The 23,620-nt window shown below is 45.5% G+C and overlaps 1 protein-coding gene across 5 annotated transcripts in view; it reads left to right on the forward strand.

The window, feature by feature from the left end:
- The window catches only part of Dpy19l1 (dpy-19 like C-mannosyltransferase 1), an 88,797-nt gene that overhangs the window by 58,161 nt on the left and 7,016 nt on the right, over nt 1-23,620 (forward strand). For 3 of the 5 annotated variants that reach the window (XM_087210130.1, XM_087210131.1, XM_087210134.1), the window contains 11 exons: nt 9,146-9,232; nt 11,009-11,068; nt 11,627-11,707; nt 12,502-12,603; nt 14,684-14,755; nt 16,204-16,253; nt 18,740-18,764; nt 19,418-19,537; nt 20,690-20,864; nt 21,535-21,634; nt 22,843-22,968. In XM_087210130.1, coding sequence (XP_087066256.1) covers nt 9,146-9,232; nt 11,009-11,068; nt 11,627-11,707; nt 12,502-12,603; nt 14,684-14,755; nt 16,204-16,253; nt 18,740-18,764; nt 19,418-19,537; nt 20,690-20,864; nt 21,535-21,634; nt 22,843-22,968 — 998 coding nt within the window. Of the gene's footprint in view, nt 1-9,145; nt 9,233-11,008; nt 11,069-11,626; nt 11,708-12,501; nt 12,604-14,683; nt 14,756-16,203; nt 16,254-18,739; nt 18,765-19,417; nt 19,538-20,689; nt 20,865-21,534; nt 21,635-22,842; nt 22,969-23,381; nt 23,533-23,620 lie in introns of all 5 variants that reach the window. The other 2 variants (XM_087210132.1, XM_087210133.1) reach the window with 2 other exon arrangements.

Here is a 23,620-nt window from a genome sequence, read left to right on the forward strand (position 1 = left end):
AGCCGCTGGAGCCTTGTGACGCCGGCAGTGGCCCCGATTTTGAGCCGTGTTGTCTGATTGAGGGAAGAGAAGTTAATGCAGTGGAAGGGGCGGCGTGTGAGCCTCTGTCCAGCCGTTAGGTGAAGTGAAGTATCTCACAGGCCTGCCGTCCAAGCCCGGGGACACCAGTGTCCGGGTCCAGCAGCCGGCACCCCGTGGGAAGGAGGGAGGTCGGCGAGCTGTGTGAGCAGTGCAGGGATTTCCTGTTGGGAAGTGGTAAGAGTCAAAGGACTGAAAGGAAGAAGAAGGCAGACCAGAGAGGTGGTACAGAGCGGGTGTCCCTGGGGGTGGGAGCAGGCGGTGGGCAGGGAGCAGCCAGTGCATGCAGGGAGCGTGCCCTGGGCCGGGAGCTGGGGCGGGAGGACGCATCTGAAGATGTCCGTGCTCTGTCCCGCATCAGCTTGACCAGAGGTTTCTTTTTCTGATCATTTTTATAATGTGCCATTATTGCTTCTTACTCTCCAATAATTGCTACCTGTATATGACATTTAAGCGCAGGGAAGTTATGGCACAGTTAGAAAATAAACAGCAGGAGGTGTTTTTCCTCCAAAGGCAAAGCAGAGCTTTGTCCTTCCTGTGAGGTCATAGGTGCCCTGCGCATACCCGAGGCAGTCTCTGTCCTGACTCTGAAACCCGCTGACCCGGCTTTGCTTCTTAGCTCCACTCTGCATGTGTTCCTGCAGCAGCACACAGTTTATTATCACCGCGTAGCGACACAGTCTTCAAGGTTTGCACCAACAGTGTCCTTCTGTGACTTGTGCTTTTGCTCAAGTTTTTGAGGCTTACGTGCAGCCAGAGTTGAGAGGTTTTCGCTGCTTTATATTTAACACTGTGTGGATGAGGCTAGCACACTTTGTTCATCCATTTCCCTGCTAGAGGACTGTTAGCTTCTTTCCTCTGCTGTCCCCTGCCTCCTTTATGAATAATGCCGTGCACTCTGTGCGCCTCTTCTCCTGGGCATACGTGTGTGTGAAGAGTTCCTGGGTGTGCATAGCAGTGGACTTGCTGGGTGTGAATTGTGCTTGTGTTCAGCTTCACAACTACAGAGTTATTTCTTCTGAAATGATTGGACTACTTCAAACAGCAATATAACAGCTGTGTTATTCTACATATTGTTAAAATTTTTTGTCAATCTGGATGATATAGAATGGTTTCTTGTGACCTTAATTTACATTTTCTCTGATTCTCAGTAAAGTCGAGCATGTTTTAGTGTGTTTATAGACCTTTTGTGTTTCCGGTTTTCTTGTGATATTCCTATTCAAATCTTTTGCCAATTTGTCTCAACTGTCCAAGAGAAATTTTTAAATAAATTGGATTTTTTTCAGATAGTTTTTGTTACATAATGTCATTATTTTTGTTCTCTAACGATACATATAAGATGGCATTTGAGGGTAGGGAAATTGTGTCTCAGTCAGAAGGCAGACAGCAGGGCTGCCCTCCAGGCCAAAAGGCGGGAGGTGGTGCCGCTCCACCTGAGCCAGACAGCCCGTTGTCCTTATGTTTCATGTTGCTGCTCAGACTGGAGCAGACTTGCCAGGCCACCTTCTCTACCTTTTCAACTTGTCCTGTGCTTTGCACACCTTTAAAAATAAATTAGTGGGCTGAGGATGGAGCTCAGTGGCGTCGCACCTGCCTGGCAAGCACAAGGTCCTGAGTTCGATCCCCAGTACCAAAAAAAAAAAAGAGAAGTCAGTGAGTGTTAACTTTCATGAAAGGCTTTCTGCATCTGCTTAGATCTACCTGTCCCTCTTTAATCTGTCTCTGTGATGAATTGATTTTCTAACATTAAAGAAACTTGCTTTTCTGGGCTAAGAACAATTTTTATGTATTTTTAGATTCAATTTCCTGTTGTTTCTCTAGGATTTTTACATCTCTCTTTGTGACCGAGTTACATAATCATTTAAAAAACATACCTGGCTTATTTTTTTCCCAAACTGGCTACTGCAGTTTTTTTTTCCCTTTGCAGCACAAACAGAATAAATGTTAAACATTCAGAGTTGGGCAGTCACGTGGTCATGTAGGCAGTTATGGTTGGGACCGACTCAAGGTTAAGAGTTACAAAAGCACTAAAATTGCAGAGCTTTTGTCTGCAGTAGAACCTGTCTTGGAAAAGCAGTGTGTGCTTTGATATGATTTAGTATCTATTCTGTCTCCCTCCATTACCAGTTTACAAATTACTAAGTTATTACTACATCAGAATACAGAATTACCTCAGAAATACTTACTTTTCCATTTTTGTTGTGGTACCACAGAGCATTACCATCCCTGATCTCCAAATTCTTTTCTTCTTGCAAACCTGAAGCTCATCCCACAGACTGCAGCTTCTTCTCCCCTCTCCTCAGCTCCTGGAAACCAGCATTCTATTTTCTGTCATGTTTGAACTCCCTTATACTATGTATTGGTCACGCAAGTAGAACGATTCAGTATTTGTCTTTTTGTGACTGGCTTATTTCACTTAGCATAATGTTCTCATGTTTCTTCCATGTTGTACCATGGATCAGCACTCTTCTTTTTCATGGACTGTAGGTGCACATTGTATTTTATTTATCCATTCATCTGTCTGTGAACACTTGGGTGGTTTATAGGTCTTACTTACGCCAGTATGAACACGAGGGTCAGATATCTCTCTGAGACCTTGGTTTCTGTTCTCCTGAGTGTATGCCCACAGTGCATCCCAGGATTGGGCACATGGAACTCTGTTTTTAATTGTCTGAGGAACTGTAATGCTGTTTTCCGATTTCCATTCCCACCAGCAGTACACATGGCTTCTGATCTCCCTGTGTCTTCTTCAGCATTTATTTCTTTTTATTATGGCCGTCCTGATGGCTATGAAGTGTTATTGCATTGTGGCTTTTGTTTGCTTATAATTAAAAGACTACTTCGTAGAGCTGATTTAGGTTTGTAGCAAAATCGAGCAGAAAGCCCAGCTTTCATGTTTCCTACCCTGTTCGTTGATATCCTTTCCGACTGTGGATGTCCATGACTTTTAAAGCAGGTAGACGCGCGGTGACACACCTCCCTCACCCAGTCCACCCTACATGTGAATGCATGAGGGTCCACCCTGCATGTTCTGCCTCCTGCAGGTTTGGACAAGTGTGTGAGGACATGTGCCCAGCGCTGTAAAACCACGCCCAGAGACCTGTACCTCCTGCTTCCCCTGCTCCTAGGAACCTCTGCTCTGTTTGAAGTCTCACAGTTTGGCCTTTGCAGAGTGTCACATCCTTGGAGTCACATGGTATGTCGCCTTTTCAGATTGGCTTCTTTTACCTAGTGAAATGCAGTTACATTTCCTGCAAGTCCTTGCATGGCTCAATGGCTTGTTTATAGCTCTGAAAAACATTTCGATGATGAGACAGTGCCAGTTTATCCCTTCACCAATGGAGGGATGTTTCGGTAAATGCTGAGTTTTGTCAGTGATGAACCCAGTTGTTGTGGACATTTGCCTGTAGTTTTTTATGTAGAACAGAGGCTTTAACTTCCCTGGCTAAATACCAAGGAGAGTGGCTGTTGGGTCATGCAGTTAGAGTGTATGCAGTGCTAAGGAAGTCGCCAACTGCCTTGCAGAGCGACCGGCCGTTTTCAGTCCCGCGGCAGTGGCTGATGCCCCATTGACCCTGTCCGGCCCTGCTCATGCTGCCTGTTAGGACTCAGCTGTCTCAGTGGCCAGGGGAGGCGACTTGTGGTGGTCCCCTGCTGCTGAACAGGTTCTCAGGGGCTTCTGTGCCATCTATCGGACTTGTTTGGTATCATGTCTGCCAAGGCCTTTTGCTGTTTTCCATTTGCTGATCGTTGGTTTTGAAGAATTCTGTGTGCTATGGCCATTATCAGACATGCCCTTTTCGGACCCTTAACGGCCTGCCTCCTTGTTCTCTCAACCTGGTCTTGCTTGGAGCGGGAGGTGACAACTTGATGCAGCCCAGCCTTAGCTGTGTGTTTTGCAGGCTGTGCTCGGGTGTATCTTAGAGTCAGCACCGTATCTGTGGCCATCTGAGCCCCTCTGACGTTAGCCCCTGGGAGTGTATGATGCTGTGGTGTACCTTCAGATCCGAGGTCCATGTCCAGTTCATTTTTTGTGAAGGCTGGAGGTGTGTGGATGATTGATTTTTGTAGTGTGTGGATGCCCACTTGTTCCAGCACCGTTTGTTGAAAAGGCTGTTTTTGATCCATTTCATTATTCATCAAAGATCAGTTAACTCTATTTATGTCGGTTTCCTGCCTCTGTACTTTGTTTTACTGATCCAGTTGTCTGTTTGTTCTGTTGTCTCTCAGCAGTGCCACACCGTTTAGCTTTCTAGTCACCTCACAGTCAAGTGGTGTCAGGCTCCCGACTTCATCCTGCTTCGATGCTGAGTTGACTCTTTTGGGCCTTTTGCATCTCGGTATAGATTTAGGGTCACTGTGTCCGTACTCACATGGTGACTTGCTGGACAGTGCTGGGTGGTACTGAATCTGCAGAGGAAGTTGGAAAGAATGGGTGTCTTGACTGTGGCACCTTGTCCATCAACATGGAATCTCTTCATTTACTTTCTTCTTACTTGATATTCTTCATCAGTGCTTGGCAGTTTTTTTAACAGTTCTCATTCATGATTTGTTAGGCTTACATGCATTTCATCTTTTTGGGTGCTAGTTGTGAATGGCAGTGTTATCCACTTTATTCATCATTGTAGATGGGAAAGCAGTGGACTTGTACTGTAACCTGTGTCCTGCAGCCTTGCCCTAATTCCTTATTTGTTCCAAGAAGCTTTGCTGATTCTTTTGGATATTTTTCATAAATAATTATATCATCTCTTCAAGTTTTATTTCTTCCCTTGCAATCTTTGTACCTTTTATTTCCCTTTCTTGCTGTGTGTTCTCGACCTTCTGGCACGACGCTGAGGAGTAATAGAGGAAGGGAACCTTCTTGGCTTTTCCAGGCTGTGGGAAAGCTTTCAGTCTCTCTGCCAAGATCATGCTAGCTGTAGGTTTGTTGTGAACTTTATCAGCTGATGAAATTTCCTTTTCCTAGTGTTTTTAGTTTTTATCATGAGTGTTACCATGAGTGCATGTTGGATTTTTGTCATAATTTTTCCTGCATCTGTTGATATGATCATGTACTTTTTCTTCAGCCTACATCGTTTTTTAAAGGTTAAACCAGCCTCAAATACCAGGGATAATTCTTACATGCTTGTGGCATATGATTCTTTTTACGTACACTTTGATTTTATTTGCTAATATTTTGTGGATTGGGTTTGTTTTTTTTTTGGTACTGGGGATTGAACTCAGGACCTTGTGCTTTCAAGGCAGGCAGCAGCACCACTGAGCTAAATCCCTGGCCCTGTGGATTGTTTTTTTACATTCGTATTCATGAGAGATACTATCTTGTACTTTCTTTGTAATGTCATTGTCTGATTTAGTGCTAGGCTAATGTTGGCCTCAGAGATAAGCTAGAAAGTATTTTCTCTACTTCCGTCTTCCAGAGGCAACTGTCAGAAGTTGACATAATTTCTTCCTTAGGCAAGAGTGTTCTGGCATATTTCACAATAGTACCTTTCCCCTCTCCGTGCAGAGGCTCAATGATTTTTTCCTCTGATACTTATTGTGAGGACCTTGTAGAGTTCTTGGAGACAAAATTCACAAATATGTAGGCACCTCCCTATTCCTGGGTTTACTGGAGTTTTAGCTTTCAGAGTTGTCCATACTGACCTTCCAGCAGTCAGCAGTTATAGATCAGGTTTTCCTACTAGGTCTGTGTGTGTGTTGGGGGGATACTGGGGATTGAACCCAGGGCCTTCACGCTGAGCTACATCCTAATCCCTTTTTATTTTTTATTCTGAGACCAGGCCTTGCTAAATTGCTGATGGGTGGACTGTGATTCTCCTGCCTCTGCCTCCCAGGGTGCTACCGGCCGTCTAGGTTTGCCTGTTCTCGTACTGGTTCCCACAGGGGCTCTGTTCATGGGTTTCTGCTCCAGTGAGTTGCGGTTCTGGTTCTCGGTGTCCACCTGGCTCTCCTTTCGGGCCGGCTGTGACTGCTCTTCTGTGTCAGAGCTAAGAAAAAGTGGGATCCATCAGCTTGCTGCCCTCTTTCCTTGGTAGGACCTGTGTGCCACTCTTACGACCCTTACTCAGGACTGCCAGTGTCGTTTTGATTTACGCTTTCCTGCGACTCGTTATGTTGAAGACCTTTCTGTGTGCTTCTTTGAAATTTATGTATCTTCTTTGGGGAAGTCTTTTCTAGCTACTCAGTTTTGAATTAGGTTATCCTTGCATGGAGTGTCGGGGTCCTGCATAGATTCTGGTTGCCAACCCTTATCATACACACATGTTGCAGATACATTCTCTTAGCGTTTTAACAAAATGGATCTTCTAATTCATGAACTTGGGTTTCTTTCCATTATTTATGCCTTAGTTTCTTTGAGGAATGCTTTGTAGCTTCCATTTCATGAGCTTTATAAATCTTTGGTTAATTATGGGGTATTTTATTCTTTTCGATGCTACTGTTGTTTTCTTTATTTACTTTTCAGATCATTCGTTGTTATTGTAAAAAATTCAGTTTTTATATGTTGACTTTGTATGCTGACTGCTAAATGTCTAAGTTGTTTTTGTGTGCAACTTTTGAGTTTTTTTCTCTTATAAAATAATATCCTGCACAGAAGTCATTTTGCTCATTCCTTCCTAATTTGGATTTTTTGTTTTGTCTTTCCTAATTTGGCAGAGTAACATGGTACACAATCAATATACAAAACTTACTTGACAAATTAAAAAAAAAACCCTGTCTAAACCAAGCCTTTGATTTCCCCTGACAAAATCAATTTCCTTCCAAATATTTCCTCTTATTTAATGACAAATTTAACCCTCTAGTAGTTAGTCTCAGAGTTTAGCACTTACTGTCATGAAATTTTGAGAATTTGTTGACTTACGTTTAGCACCCAGTGGTGCTGAAGCAGAGCTTGTGTCCACTGCTGTTTCTAAACCCTCGCATCCAGTTCATTAGCAGATCCTGTGGCGTAGTGTCCAGTGCGTGCACGTTCTTTAACACTTGCTTTTCACGTTTGAGCTCTTCTGTCTGTCACTAGCCTCCTCCTTCAGGATGGAGCCTTCCCTTCTACTGTGGAATGTCTTTCTTCCTTCTGAAACTTTATTCTTCAGTCCAGGTTTGAAGCATATGGTGCTTTGCATCAGGAAATTCTAAACAGGGCTGTAGAGTTAACTGGAGATCATATTGTAATTTTGTAAACAAAGCCAGAGGAACAGTGTTTTTCACACTTAATGATTCTGTGATATTTATCTCATTTTTCCTTTGATTAACCATAAAAGCTGTATATCAATTTCTGTCAACAGTGAGATAATTTCAGCAATTTCAGGATTCTTTTAAAGAACTTAATATATATTTTACTAAATTCAGCCTGATACACATGTTGGGATCTTTGGAACTTCTTTTCTTAATACTAATTTACATTTTCTTTTCAATACTTTTCACATTGTTTTGACTGTTTTGGGGTCATGAATCCATTTATTTGAGGTAATATTATCTTCCTAATTTTTGCCATAACCAGGAGGAGAAATTTTAGAACTAGTCTTAAATTTGAGCACTTACAGCCAAAAACTATTGTCATAAAATGTTGAAAATTTAATTACTTACCTACTTAGTAAGTATATAACAATAGAATATTACAGTAAAAGTCCTTCCAGAAATACATTAATATTCTGCCATTAGGGATTCTATTACATTTTATCACATAAAGGTTTTTACAATATCAACAGGATGATCATTTCCTTTGATGCTCTAAAAGCAGATGATAAAAGTTAACATCTATTTCTAATTTTAAGACCTTAATCAAGTAAAAATAGAGATTTCATTGAAGTTTGAAATATGTACACACTCTTAAAACCAAAAGTTATCATCACACAAGACGATAAATCAATGGGACTATTCCATTAACCCCGAATCATGACAGATATGCCTTTTACCACTTGGACTGCAGAAATATCAAGAATACAATTGACTAAAAAATTAAGTTTCAAAATAGGAAAAGATATAAAAGTGTCATTGTTTGCAGATGATAATGATTTTGAGTACCCAAGAATCCAAAGTAATAAAATACAACTAGAAACAGCGAAAGATTATATTCATTGATACATACTTCACTTCTGTGTACAGGTAATCAGAAATATGACAGAAGGTTTCCTGACACAGCAAGAGACAATAGACTTTAGAGTAACAGAAAGTATACAGGGTCTGTCTGAGGAAAACTTTATACTTACCATTGTATGTAGAAAAAGAAATGATAACAATGTACATTGGTTTGGGGCCTAAAAATTGAGTAGCGGGTAGTAGATACAGTGCATCAGATAATGAACATTATTAAATAATTTTAATAAAAATACTAGTTTTTGAAACTGAAGCTGATTCTAAAATTCACATGGAAATTGATGTATAGATTGATGAAAGATAAAGCTTCTAGAAAATACGAATTATTTTGAAAGGATTTTTTTAAGTTATGGAGATAAATCCTGAAAACCTAAAAGAAATGAATGATAAATTTGACTAACAAAATTTATGATAGTACAAAAATAACACAAAGTAAAAAAACGAAACGGAAAAATATTTGCAGTGTGTTTGCTTAATAAGGAGCTATGTCTGTAATTTGTGACAAGTCTCATAGGATGTACATGTAAAGATGTTCATCTTAACAGGAAAAACAAAACAATACAAAAGAGACCTCGAAAGAGCATAAATGTTGAGCAGTACCCAGAGAGCTAATTAAATGATTTATGACACATCTATAGAACAGAATGGCTCAGAGAGAGAGAGATTGAGTTGGACTGATACGGAAAGCCTTCTGAAACATAGTAAGAGTAGAAGCGAGAGACAGTACAGCTCATGTGTAGGTTCCCGTATATGACCTTGAACTAAAATACAAACTAAATGTGACTCCTGGTGCTTCCGGGGAGGATGCCCAGGAATCCATCCCCGAGGGTCTCTGGGCATGAAGTGTGGGATGAGAGTGTGCTGTCTTCAGTATGGGTCCTGTGTTTATCTTGAGCATTTTATCATTGTGTGATTCTTACAGTCACTGTTTCACTTGTCTTCCGTGCATTAACTATTTTTTCTTGGATTTTCGCAGCTTTCTCTTGCACTGTGTTTTGTTCTGATGTTTGGGAACTCAATGCTGCTGACGTCGTATTATGCCTCCTCTTTGGTCACTGTTTGGGTAAGTGTTGCTTAGGGACAGGGCTGACAGGGGTGTGGTGGAATCTATGCTCTGCCCGGCCTGGAATTCACAGGGGCAGCCCCAGGCCCCATGTCGCCTGTCCTCCGAAACCATCTGTGTGTGGTGCGGTGGCCAGGCGTTCACTCCAAGGGGCCAGAGTGGGAGCCTGCGGGCAGCGCAATCGGGAAGCACAGCCGCTGGTCCCGCAGCCACCCTGCCCTGCCTTGCTGTCCCATCTTCTCTTGCCCTTGCTGTGGTCCCAGGCCTGTTTGGGAAGGTGTCTGTGTTTCCTTTCCCTTTGTCGCCGCCAGGCTAAATATGAAAGTCACCTCTGTCTGAGGCAGTTTGCCTTTTTCCCTCTGGTCAATCCTGCCTAACGCCCACGGGCCCATGTCTTCCACTGTCTTACTTGGAAGGTATTGTACTTTTTGAGCAATTTAAGTTACTGGGATCATTTTTTGGCTTTCTTGATTTCTCAAACTTATTTTTTAAAAATTGAAGCCTCCTAGTTTTTCCATTTTACAAATAATGATTATTCAAAAACCTGTTTCTCAAAAATGTGCCTTTTCCCTGTCTGAGCCACCGTCTTTGTCATGTGTATGATGTGATTGTATTTAGGCCCAGAAATGGGCCCTTAGCATGTGCTGAAGCTGAGTTTTCAGCAACAGCAGAAGTCGTCAGTGGAGTTGCTGTGCTTTGTTTATTACTTAGACTCAGGGATTTTGTAACGAGGAGATGAGACAGTACCCTCAGGCCTGTATTCATGTGGATACAGTGGCAAGTGCTGTTACTATGCAGGCTACAGGCATGACTCTGTGTGCCTGTGTATGGGAAGCTGTCGAGCTGGAGGGTGCATGTGGATAAGATTTAAGTAGGTTTTGGAGAAGTGTCTCTGATTTCAGTTCATAGCTCAGGATGTCAGGCACTCCGCTAGGTGCTAGTCAGCAGGGTGTAGCTTGGGCATGAATGAAGAAGCATGTGCATGCATACTTCCTGTGCCTTGGCATATAAGACACGGGTCCCCAGGATTGTAGAATATAGTGTGTGTATATGCACGTTCCCTTCACACACATGCTAGGTTTACCTGCTTCTCATCATTCGAAACCTGAATTGTATCATATTTTGTGTTCTCAAATCTTCAGAAAATTTCTTTAAGTTTTAATTTGAGTTCATAGTATTTGTATCTTGATCTCTAGCTATATTTTTGCTAAGTTTGAAGAGGGTTTAGCTCCCTAAAGGTAGTATAGTTTGTGTGTCTGTGTACCCAGAAAGATTTCGGGTTTGACAGAGAAGCAGTTAATCGTTCTATTCATTTTTCACTTTTTTATTAGTACACGTTTGCAGTACATGAGGATTACATTCATTGTGGAGAGTTGGTGCGTGGACCCAACACGTCTCAGGTCTTCCCCTCCCCTGCATCCCTTGGTTCATCCCAAGAGTTAGGAACTTTTAGCTTAAGGAAAATTTTGTGCCTGTCTGACTGAAATTATGACATTAATATACCTCTTGGGTTTTAGACAAATCTAAAAATCTGTCCTGGAAATTTGTATCTGGTGATTCTCTTTTCAGTTTTACAAAGCCATTAACTGACCTACTCTCCTTTGGGTAAAATAAAGCTAGTTTTTGAAATCATTGACAGTAGACAGGAGCATGTTGTGATATCGTGTGGGAAGTCATCAGAGTGCTGGATTGTAGATTCTCGAAGGTGTAATTATTTAGAGTAACTGTTTTTGTGTTTGTGAGTGTAAGTTTTGACCATTGTTTTTTTCTGTTCAGGGTGTGCTGGCAATGAAGCCACATTTTCTGAGAATAAATGTGTCTGAACTTTGTTTATGGGTAAGAATCCCTCTATTTTAATGCATACATCTTTTCTTCTCTAAAATCTATAATTCATTTTATGTTTTACTCATGTTTCATTTTTTATGCAGGGGATCTAACAGTTTCATAACATAGTCAGGCTCAATTTTAACGTGCCAGGTTGCCCTTTTCAGGAAGCAAGTTAAGATTAATCAGGGACAAGCAGTTAGATTCCCACTTTTATTTTATTACCCTCATGTTTCTTCTGAGGAACAAGCACATGTATACAGAGGTTAGAAGGAGAGTTCAGTGCAATTCCTCTGTGAATCTCCAAAGAAATATATTAATTTTGCTCATAAGGTTGTATATATGTATTTTTGGTTATAGCTTTTGATTTTGGAGCAACTTCATTTTAAACTGAAATGCATTTTTATCATTTTCTCTTAGTGATACATTTATTTCAAATGTGGTGACAGCATTGTTTTCCTTAGAGGTATATTTATTTGATATGTAATTGAAGCATTTATTTTTCACTTCATAGGCTGTACAGTTGGAAGCATCAAAGTTAGTTTTTTTATATCTTATTTTCTCTTGTAGGTTATCCAAGGGTGCTTTTGGTTATTTGGAACCATTATACTCAAGTCTTTGACCTCCAGACTCTTTGGCATTGCAGATGATGTAAGTGCGTTTTTACTTAAATGTGAAAGAAGTGAAAGAAACAAACATGCTGGGAACAAATTGAGTTATTAAAGTACCATTTTCCTAACCAGATTCTAGCATGAAGCCTGTTCACTCGTGATATTATCTATTTAATCTAATCGAAAGCAAATATAGTTCTGTATATAATTCTTGTTTTCCAAAGTAAGTTTCTCGACACAATTCTCCTATTTAGTTGATCCTTCTGTATCTCAGAGAGCGTACAGATTTAAACCAGAACAGCTCAGACTCGGGGCGCACCTTTCCGGCTCTCTGCTCTCCGTGGGCGGTCCGCGTGGCTGCGGGGGAGGCTGGCGGCGTGGCGGGAGTGGCCCCGACTGGCACTGGCCGGCTGGGACTGGCCGATGGTCCAGCCGCGGCTCCCTCCTTCCACGCTGCGCTGTCTTCCGGCTCCGCCCCGGCTCAGGGCTGCCTCCCTCTGCACCCGCACCTGAGGCCCTGGGGAGGGGAACAGAGGAGGCTCGGGAGCTGGGGCCCAGCCAGGAGAGGCCGAGCGGCTATTTCCCCAGCTTCGCGCCGTGAGCGGGGACCACGGGAGGTCGAAGCCTTGGTCCCCAAGAGAGGGGACGGTGGGTGCTGGGGGAGCTGTTGCTCGCCAGCGGGAACCTGGCAGCCAAGAGGCGGAACGCAGAGCTGGGGCCCAGCCGGGGACAGTGGGCTCCGTCATGTAGTGAAAGCTGCCTGGAGCTGCTGAGAGAGTCGCATTGTCACGACATTTGGCTTACCGTCGTGGCTTCTTCTTTGTTTATTACCAGGCTCATATCGGCAACTTATTAACATCAAAATTCTTCAGTTACAAGGATTTTGATACCTTACTGTATTCCTGTGCAGCAGAGTTTGACTTCATGGAAAAGGAGGTAAGGCGTGACTTCTGGCTCTGTTCCCGAGGGTTCGGTTCGGTCCGTTCATCGTGCATGAAGGGTACGCAGCTATTTCAGATTCTGTACGTGCTGCATCTCAACTGAAAGGAAAAGGAAGATCTGGCAGCTTAAAAATGTTCCTGTTGACGTTAGTGCAGCTCCCTGAAATACGCGGCTGCTTTTCGTTTGGATAATTTGGAAATAATGCATTCAGACCAGCCACCATTTTGGGGTGTGAACACGGACGCATTTCTAGTCGCCTCTCTTCAGAGGCGCTGGTATTTTGGCCCAGCACACAACCCCTACCTTCCCTCCCATTCATTTTCTGGTTCTTTGAATGATCTCATTGCTTTTAATTTTTTTTTTTTTTTTTGGTGCTGGGGATCGAACTCAGGTCCTTGTGCTTGCGCAGCAGGCGGTGAAACCACTGAGTTAAATCCCCAGCCCCTTATTGCTTTTAAATATCATTGAGCACAAGTTTTTCATCCCAACAACATTTCTCTTTCTAAAACTTTATTCAGCTGTGCAGAAGGAAATCAGAGAGTAGGTCAGTGGAGTGTGAGACAGAAGTCTGCAAGGTTGTTTGGTCTTGAGCCATTGGCTCGCATTTGTTGTGCTGCAGTTTACCAGTTTCTGGTAATCCATTACCAACAGACGTGGAGACAGAGTGAGATAAGCCAGAAAAGCGCTTTGATATTTTAAATAAAATACTGTTTTACAGTACTTTATCAGCTGTTTTGGTTCCGCAGACGTGTTTTTGCCTTTTAAACACCATCCGCGTGGCACTAATATTTTATGGCCCTCTAGTGGTGCACGTGTGTGTCATTAAACTGCTGGTAGCCCTGTACTGCCACCTCCGTTTCCCCTAAGTCCTCTTGCATGTGGTCTGTGCCACCATTTGAAGTTGCAGGTGTTCTGCAGGTGTCATGCTTGCCCTAGTGGCCTGCTAGTCTTCTGTTACTGTGTTTAGGGTTTTGACATACAATGCCTGATGATAAAAGTTGCCCCTGTTGAAAGACTCAAAGGAAGAGTATCTCTTAGACATCGAAATGCATGTTCATAAGCATTCAAGACTCCTTCAAGGGAATGGTAGCAGTGGGAGCAGAAATAGAAAGGAAACATGAGTGGGGAGTGCAGACGTGGCACAAGTCCCTTAGCATCATTGAGGACATCATGCGTGCTGCTGCGCCCAAGGAGCCTGTCAGCTCTGTATGAAAGGTGTTGTTTGTGAGGCTCAGTGAGCAGCCGCCCAGAGAAACAGCGCAGTCTTCCCTGTGCCATTCCCATCTCTTCAGGTGTCCAGCTGCAGGGACTCCTGTCGAGAGCTCAGTGCAGGAGTGTGGCCCTTTCGTGGCTCATCCCTGTTGGGGACCAGGGGCAGACTTACTGCAGCACCCCTGGCGTGAGGCTGTTGATATGGAAAGGGGTGGTGTGCATGGGAGGGGTGCAGCATGCGGTCATACCTGCCTGCAGTCGGTCGTACCTGCCTGCAGTCGGTCGTACCTGCCTGCAGTCGATACATGTGGAGTGTAGAACAGCAAAATTTATCAGGGGTTTGGGCTAGAAATCAAGACAGGCTTGCAGTCTGTAGGACGTTGTTATTAAAAACATTATCATTCGCTAAAGAAAATGTAAAAATGCCTTTTTGTTCTCTTGGGGTGTGTGCACTTGCATGCATGTGTGTGTGTGTGTGTGTGTGGTGGCTTCAGACTTTCGTACCCCAGGAAATGCAGAGAGAAACTTATCCACTTACACTCTACTTACCAGGTGGGCAGGAAGTCAGACTCCAGATCCGCAGTGTGCAGAAAGTAGAGATCACCCTCTGGCCACCTTGCACACTCACAAGTGTCTGGGAAGTGCACTTCGAGTGTTTTCTCCTCAACACTAGCTGAAATTTGTTTATGGAAATACACAATCATTTTTATAATGGGAGACAGTGGGTAAATGGGACCCTTGATGCCTGAATATTTCATTTTTCCCTACTTATACTTTGGAAATTCACCTGTTCTGTTATTTGAACTGAATTGTGTTTGGTTAAATCATGTTTTCCTCTAAACAAAGCGTCTCTGAATTTCAGACCCCCGTGAGGTATACAAAGACACTGTTGCTTCCTGCTGTCCTTGTGGTGTTTATTGCAATTGTCAGAAAGGTATGTCTGGCACTAGCGCTTTCCTAATAAGACATGTTCTTGTTCTTATGTAGCAGTCACATCTACTTAGTGACTTAGAGTTTGTCAAAGTGTTTTGTGTTGATGTATTGAGGCATATTCTGTGTTTTCTTTCCGACAGCTTTTGATGAGTGTTCACAAGCCTTAGACAGTTCTGCTATCTTCCAGGGTAAATAGAGGAAGGGGATGAACCGAGTTTTGATAGCTGTGTGTATTTTGAAAGTCAGGATCAGAGACCTACATGCAACTTGGTTTTGCCTATTTAATTATTACTGACTTGTTTTTAAGTGTTATGTAATAGTTCCCTAAAATAGTTCATATGTGCTTTCCTAAATGTGCAGTGTCCATTAACTCCTAGATTGTGTGTCTTATTAACACAAAGAAGAAATAGTAGTTAGAAGTGTGTTGATCTCCAGGTTGGCTTTGACAGTCATGTCCTAAGCCCAGGCGTCAGAGAGAAGCACCAGTGCTTAGGGAACAAAAGCAGGTGTGATACTCTGGTTTGTAATACTTTGGCCTTCTCAGCTACAGGTGTCTTAAATAAATGGGTCGAGCTTAATCTGTGATGGGGAAAGAGGCAAAGCCTGAAGCATTCTGATGGGGGGCGTGGCTGAGGTGGCTGCAGCAGGCGTCCTGTGTTTGGAGTGTGGTTGGTGCTGAGGTCACTGTCCACGTGACGCATCTGCGGGGTGCTGTGTCCTCCCGGGAACGTCCTCACAGCGAGTGCGTTGCTGCTGGTTCCTGGCAGCCCTGTGGGAGAACAGAAACCATCACCCCGCTTGGCAGGAAGGTCAGGGTGGCAAGTGTGGGCCCCGTGGGCACCAAGGTGTGCAGCTCCGGGGTGCCGGGCTCTGTGCCGCAGGGCGCTTCTGTGCCCCTAGGAGGTTAGACCTCACAAATACTCAAGAGCCTGCCGGACAGCGGCCATCCAGAATGTTCAAAAGACAGCAACCTGGATGCAAAGCCAGCTTAAAGAAGCTGCTGTTCCCGATTCAGATAGAAAGAGAGAATTATTTTGAAATATTTAAAATCCTATCCCTGGAAAATTAGATTATGTTCATCCTGGCTCCTTACAGTGACGACCGATACCAGGAGGTAGGGCCCGGAACGGACCAGGAGGTGCACATTCAGGCGGCGGCAGCTGCTGGTTCCTGCCAGCGCGGGGTGGGTCGCAGCCAGGGCTGAGCGGCAGAGCCCCGTGCGGGCAGGACAAGGCCTGGGCCAGTGACTGCCGAGTGCGCAGGACAGGGCAGTGTGTCAGCGCGGCTGCGAGTGACAGTGTCCGAGGTTATGCTGCCCCGGTGATGCACTGCGGATGTTCTCTCATGTCTCGCTTTTAGTTAACAGCTTTTAAAATGGAGAAGATACTTGTTAAAATTTTGTTTTTTCTCAAAACAGCATTTCTAAACTGTTTAAAAATCTGTTTACAGATTATTAGTGATATGTGGAATGTCTTAGCCAAACAGCAGACACAGATAAGGTAAATATGCTCTTGAGCATTTTGTGGCTCCTGTTTGTGTATAAACTGCCGCAGTGCGGGGCTTTCGTCCTTCCGCGTGGGAGGTGAGGTCTGCCTGGTGCCCCAGCTTCTTCCTTCCTCCCCACCAGGCAGGGCACAGAACGTCACACCCGTCCCTGGGCGCCCGGAGGGACGAGAAGGTGTTCTCAGGGGTTTGGGGACCAGTGGGCAGCTGGTTTTTTCAATATGAAAAAGGAAATATAAAACTGGATCCATGCCTTACATTTTATACAATATAAATTCCAAATGGAGCAAAGATTGAAATACAGTAAAATTTTAAAAGCCAGAAATTAAGCAAGAAAATTTGCATATAGTCCCAGGTAGAAAGGCTTTGGAGGCAGGATGTTAACACGTGCCCGAAGGAAATGTTGACAGAGCTGCCCAAGTACATTCAGATGTAGAAGATTCCACAGACATTGTTCAATGAAAACACAAAATATTTGCAGTGTATGATGGACTGATGACAATCATATGTAAAGAGCTTCTCAAAGTTAAGAAAAATGCTAAAATCGCGCTGGGGAATGAATGAAACACACAGAAAGATGGCTGAGGAAAATCCTGGTGCCCATTCCTGCCCCCAGCACCTGTGCCGCTGGGCCTCCTTTCTCTGCAGCTGCGGGACCCTGTGCCCACTGCTGTGGCCCCTTCGCCCTGTGACAGCCTGGCCCGCTGGAGGGCTAGTTTCTCTGTCCTTGCTCACCTGGCATTCTCCTCATCCGAGGGCCGCGTCCCCGGGCCTGGAGTTTGCACCAGCGTGCCCTGGGTTGCACTCTGCTCACTTGTCCACTCTTGTGCTTGGATGCAGATGTGTTACCTGTGTCTCTGGAAGGGAGGGACCGTTGCTCTTCAACCCCTGTGCAGAGTAGCAGGTGGATAAGTGTTTAAATATGAGTGGTGGGCACCTGGGAAGGTCCCCATCCTGTGACAGCACATTCAAGTCCATGTGGACAGCCTTTTACCTCAATTAGTGGTGCCCGGTGCATACCAGGACGTGCAGAAACAGGAGGGCAGTTCAGTAGGCAGCGGTTTGTCTGCACAAGCGCATCCTCTAGAGACATTCACAGAAGTGCAGAGATGCTGGTGCACACATGTGCTAGTGCAGTAGTGTGTCACTGGGAAAATTCAGCCTCCAACATGGCGAGGAATTGTTCCGTCGCGGTCCAGTCACGGAGTGGTCTCCATAGAAACAGCTCCACTGTGCATCATCACAGAAGAAGTTGCCAAATCAGTGTAAGATAGCTAATTGCATTTGTGCTTAAATACAGAGATTTCTATGTTTCTTTGTGCACAGGAGCACTTTGGAAGGAGTGAAACTGGAACTGTTAGGCTTGAGGAGCAGAGAATTGAGCGGGGGAGGTTGTAGTTCTACTTTCATTCTTTTGTGTGATTTGGGAGGTAGGAGTTATGACACTGTGCATGTCCACTCTCCCTTACAACTCGAACATGCCCAGGCTGCCTCCTGGTCTCCAGCCCTGCCAGCATCATGACAAATGGCACCACACCGCCCCGTGGGCACCCTTGCCCTCGTTTAGAAATACGTTGCATAGCTGTGCCCTTGCTTGGATCTGAGGCATTGGATTGCTAGACAGGGAAGAGGAAAAAACTTCTAGCCTGTATTGCCAGCATTTCTCTGCATTTGAGCTGAGATTACTTCCGAAGAGCTTGAGAAGAAGACACAGTTGGAGCTACTGTAGCGTGCAGCTCCGGAAGAGGAAATGGGGCAGAACTATCCCTTCAAGGAAGACTCCTGTAGAAAGAGCTACAGGAGACAGTTGAGCCTTGTGGAGTTTTCAGTTTGAGTAGGCTTCGTGCTCAGTTTGGAAGGGTGGGAGCGCCAGCCAGAGGCCTTGCTGGCATTGTTCGGGCTGAGTTGGGCGGGAGGCGAGGGATGCAGGAGGAAGTGCGTGTGCAGGGGAAGCGGTGGGGCGGTGTGTGTGTGTCTGTCCAGGAGCTGCGGGGCTTCCCAGGGCCTTCTGCGTGAGGAAGGGCACAGCATCTCCGGGGTTAGTGGTCTTGCTCACTGTGGGTGAGGCTCAGTGGTGGACAGGTAGGGCTGGGCCGTTGGTGGCCTTGCCCACAACAGTGCCCCGGAGCCTTTGTAGCTTCTCCACCGCAGCCAGGGCATGTGGGGGCCATGGGGAGCAGAGGATCCGGGAGCCTCAGGGTGCTTTCCACTCCCTGCTTGCCTGGATGGGCACCACCAGGAGGATCTGCACTCTGCAGGGCGCTGCTGCTGGCTTTGTGAATACCCACGCACAGTGCAGCATGGTCTTTAAGCAGACCGCCTTCCTGGGTGTAGTGCTAGCTTTGGTATGTGACTTAGTTCTTTTGATGTACATGTGTCCTGGGGAATACTATAGCCATTGTAAATCAGTCACAAGAAAAATGCAAATAAATGAAGTAAGTGCTCAATGATGACTCAATAGCAGTGTTCTTTTCCATTTCAGAAAGCACCGGTTTGATCATGGAGAGGTAAAGACTTAGCATTGCTAATACTTTACTCGTCTTGGTGTTGGCATACGCTTGGGCTTTCTAGTTCTGGTTTCTAGGCTTGTTGGCAATTATCATTAATCATCTGTGCAGTACCGGTATGCGCTTTCGTGAGAATGACTCAGACTCACTGCTCCTTCATTTTCTAAGGCCGTGAAGTAGGAAACTCTTGGCCTGCCGGGTAATCCCTACAGCGGAGCCCAGCTCGGGGAGGGAGGGAGGGCCCTGGCCTGCCACACTGCCCTTTCCTGTCTGCTCCCTTGCCTGCGGCTCTGTGATGAGCCCGCCGCTGCTGTCCCCTGGACACCCAGCCCTTCCTGCAGTTCGGGCGGCAGGCCTTTCTCCCTGCTGTCCTGCCTGGTCTGATGGTAGCACCCAGGTCGGTTATCAACGACAGGCTTGACTCAGTGGGACTACACAAGTCCTGCCTTAGTTACGTTATTTTAGCCTTCTACTGAAGTGGTGCAGTTTGAAAGTGAATCTTAGGAATTGTGTTAGAAATTTCAGAAATCAGCCTAATGTTAATTTTTGTTAGTTAAGAAAACTACCCCTTTCTGCATACTAACCGGTTTAACTGTATATTCTTAACCTTCACAGAGAGTAGGAATACTATGTTTCCCTTTTCTCTCTTTCAGCTGGTCTATCACGCCTTGCAGCTGCTGGCCTACACAGCCCTCGGCATTTTGATTATGAGGCTGAAGCTCTTCTTGACACCACACCTGTGTGTGATGGCTTCCTTGATCTGCTCTCGACAGGTGACTCGGCCATTCCATTGTGGTGGGGCCGTAGCTGCTGTGGTCCCATCACCCCACTCCCAGGCACTGAGTGGCCCTGAGATACGGCTCCGCTGCTCGGGGTTGGGAGTCACTGTGTTTGAAGTTCTTCGTGGTTTTTACTCTCCCTTTCTAAAGGGAGAATCCAAACCTGGTCGCTGTCTGTCCACCCTTGAAAATAGTCCTGGCCAACAGCAGACACTCAGTCAGCTCAGGCTGACTGAGAGCGACCACCACAAGTGCTGGAGGGAAGCAGAGCTCAGTTGCAGAAGTGATTTTTTCTTGACATTCACATCACAGGGGACCCTAACAATTGATTTCAAGTTATAAGGACTTTTAAATTACATTGTTCTTAGTGTCAGGCTTAAACTTTATTTCATTTACTGAGCACGCATTTGCATGCATCCCCTGATTCCCACTTTTGACAGGATAGTTGACTGTCCCTGGCTAGTGGCTGCTGGTTTTCCTGCCTCCTTGCTCTGAGCTTCCTCGTCCTGTCACCTGCTGGTCAGCCAACCAGTCACGGTGCAGAGCAGCACAGGGCCCACAGGTGGAATGAGAACAGCAGGTGGAAAATCACAGAGCCAAGTGTGTCTGCCCTCTGGGAGTCCACCCTGCGGACCCGAGGGAGATGATGCCCGAGGGAGCAGCGGAGACAGCGCTGGTACCGAGCGAGGCTGTGCGTCTTCCCCACTGCAGGCCGGGCTGTGTGGGATGCTCCACTGTCCTGTGCCGGCCTCCGTGCTGGGCACCAGGGAGGCTGGTCGGAAGCTCTGCTTGCGTCCCATTCTGCAGTGTGACACAGGCCAGAGAGCCAGGCCCAGGGCCTGTGGTGCTGCCTGCGGCCTGGGCTATTCCTGCTCCCTCGTGACTGTGCACGAGGAGCCTTGCCCTGTGCACTGGGCCCTGCGGGTGGCCCTGGCCTCCCCTGGATCTGGACCATGGCAAGCAGGGAGCTGCGGGAGTGTGCTTCTGGTGCTGGGGAGCACTGTTTCCGGCACCTTTCCACGTTTCCTTGGGATAATCCTTCCCTGAGGCCCTAGCCAAGACCGCATTCTTTCCTGGACAGTTTTGCTGGTTGATCTGTGCTGCTTTGTGCTAACAACTGTCCATGTGCTCTTCCTGTGGTTTCAGCTGTTTGGATGGCTCTTTTGCAAAGTGCACCCTGGGGCTGTTGTGTTTGCCGTATTAGCAGCAATGTCAATTCAAGGGTCAGCAAATCTACAAACGCAGTGGAATATTGTGGGGGAGTTCAGTAATTTGCCCCAAGAAGAACTGATAGAATGGATCAAATATAATACGAAACCAGGTAAAAAGTCATCATTGAGCTAGGATTTTCTACTGTTTCACATGCTAGTTAGTACACAGTCCTCCCCCGTTACTTCAGTGGTCTTCCTGTTTCTAAGCAGTGCTGGTTCTGGACTATCCCGCCCCCACACAAGGACAGGTTGGTTCTGATTCAGTGGTTTGTAAGGAACTGCTACACATATTTTCTCAATAATTTATTCTGCTACTTTCCATAAATTTGAATTTTTTCAGAATTCATCCACAATTGTAAATGCTACATTTTAAAAAATTTTATTATGCTTATTTTCTTGAGGAAATGTTCACATTAGTCCTTCACAGTCCCTCTAACTTACGGGATGTGATCTTGTATTCATGTTTCCAGAGGGAAGCTGAAAATTCCTTAGTGCTAGAAAGCTTTCCCAGTCACTTTGACACCTCCTCCTTAGGAGCAGGAAAGACTGCTAAGATTTTTTAAAGCAAATAAGTCCTCAGCAGCCTTGGAGCTGATTTCCAGCTTCCAGCTGGCTCCCAAGCCTGGGCAGCACCCCATCAGCCTCCATGTGGCTTTGTTCACTGCTGCCCCTGAATCCAAGTCTGCCCGCCCAGCCTCAGCTCTGTGAGCCCTGAGACGATGAGTCATAGGGGAAGAGGCCTGGCGGCCCTGTGCCCTCCTGAGGCCCCTCTCCCTGCAGGCGCGGTGTTCGCGGGGGCCATGCCCACCATGGCCAGTGTGAAGCTGTCCGCGCTGCGGCCTGTGGTGAACCATCCGCACTACGAAGATGCAGGCTTGAGGTCAGTGCTCACTCGAAGAGAAACAGGTGTCCACGTGCATAGACCACAGTGTGGATGCAGCAGGGCAGGGCTGTGGTGGGTGAGACTCAGGCCTGGCAGAGAAGTGCTGAAGTTGGGAGGGAGCGGTGATGGCTCCAGAGTGTGAAACTGAGCTTGGGGTGGTTCCTGCCGGGCAGAAGAAGAAATACACCCCGTGGTTGTTTGCAGGTGGGTGGGCTCCAGGAGCCCTGAAGGTTTCCGGTCACCGTCATCCTGTGGAGCCCCAAGCCCTCAGTGGCCTGCGACTTCATTAAGGCTTGAATTGTAGAGGCCATTTTTCTTGAATTCCGAGCAGTCTGTCAGTACAGTCCCACCTTGCAGAGTTTTTTGTGGTTTTCACCAATAGGGCCTATGCCAGAGTGATCTTAAATGTTTCTGTTTGTTCTTTTGAGGCTCATTGTACAGTAATTCAGTTCACAGATGCTTCTGTTCACAATTTGATTTGAAAACAAAACCTTTGGGCAAAATTTTGCTTTCCTTTACAAACTCCACACAGGTGACAAACACAACCACGGCCATCTTCCCCAAAATCATAAAACAAATTAAGCTTGTGAACAGAAATAGCACTGTATTTTCTTCATAAATCGTGCCTTTGTGTTCTCATAGAGGAGGTAATAGATTCAGTGTTGATGCAGCTTCTCGGGTGGATGAAGCTATTCATTTCCTAAGTGATCAGGTGAATCCTGTTAGTTTTTATTCTACAAGGCGGTAGGATATACACTTATTAATAAAAAGCTTTTTCATTAAGAAAATCAATTTCAGCATGCTGATTTCCAGAGCAGTGGTATCGAGTTTAGCTTTATTGAATGTGGAGGACAATTCTTGCTGAGGTCTGCTGGTGTCAGGTGTGGGGCTGCAGTCCATGTCCCCTCCACTCGGGCTCCCTGCTCTTTCCTGGGGGAGAGATGAAGAGTTAAGACCAAGAACAAGCAAGCAGACAGAAATGACACCGATTGGAAGTGGCAGCGCACGCCCGAGTGCCTCTCCGCTCTGGTGCTGGCACGCATCCTCAGCGAGACCTGGTCAGCGCCCCTCAGCGAGGCGGGACCGGCTGCCCTGGCCCCTGCGTGGTCTTTTCCTCAGTGCTATCCCATGCCCTCTTCCCAGTAATACTGACTGTTTCCGCTCAACCTGGGAAAATTTTTGCGCCTATTTGTTTTTCTTTAAAGAGCCAGAACGAAAATAGTGTACTCCATGTACAGTCGAAAAGCAGCTGAAGAAGTGAAGCGAGGACTGATCAAGCTCAAAGTGAATTATTACATTCTAGAAGAGTCATGGTGTATAAGAAGATCCAAGTGAGTATTCAACACTATCAGTATTTTACAGTCCTAAATTATAAGTACAGGGAACTTTTTAGATAGTTATTTGAACTGAGTTTTTGTCTTGCCATTGTGTTTGTTTCTCTATAATGCACACCCTACTTAATAAGGATTCTGTGGCACTGATTAATCTCCCAAATTGTTCACAGGGTTATAATAAAAATATATGGCGAAAGGTCAGATTTTACATATTTAATACAGTAAAAGATATACCCTCCTGAAAATCCTCCCCCTCCCTTTGAACACACTTACCCCTCCCTCACAACTTTCTGAAGCAGCTCTGGAGTCCTCCTTTGTGACTGTCTTTTTATCATGCTGTTGTGGCTGGCTGGATGTCCTAATTCGATTCGAAAACATTTACCTTTCATGGTCCTTTTGTCTTGGGGAAGAGCTAGAAGTTACACGGTGCCAGAGCTGGTGAATAAGGTGGATGAGGACACAGCCTGCCTTTCTGTTGGATGGGCCTCCCAGCAGCAGTCGCTGTACCTTGGATCATTAAGGCAGTCGTGAGAGGGGCCTCCAGAGCTGCTGATGAGATAAGTGTGTTCCAAGGGAGATGGAGGGTTTTCAGGAGGGCATGTCTTTTACTGTAAGAATTTTAAAATGCTTTATGTATTCACTGTTATTT

The sequence above is a fragment of the Heterocephalus glaber genome, unplaced genomic scaffold, assembly GCF_053883595.1.
Source record: "Heterocephalus glaber isolate CG9 unplaced genomic scaffold, H.glaber_assembly_v1.0 deba00001111, whole genome shotgun sequence".
NCBI classification, from domain to species: Eukaryota; Metazoa; Chordata; class Mammalia; order Rodentia; family Bathyergidae; genus Heterocephalus; species Heterocephalus glaber.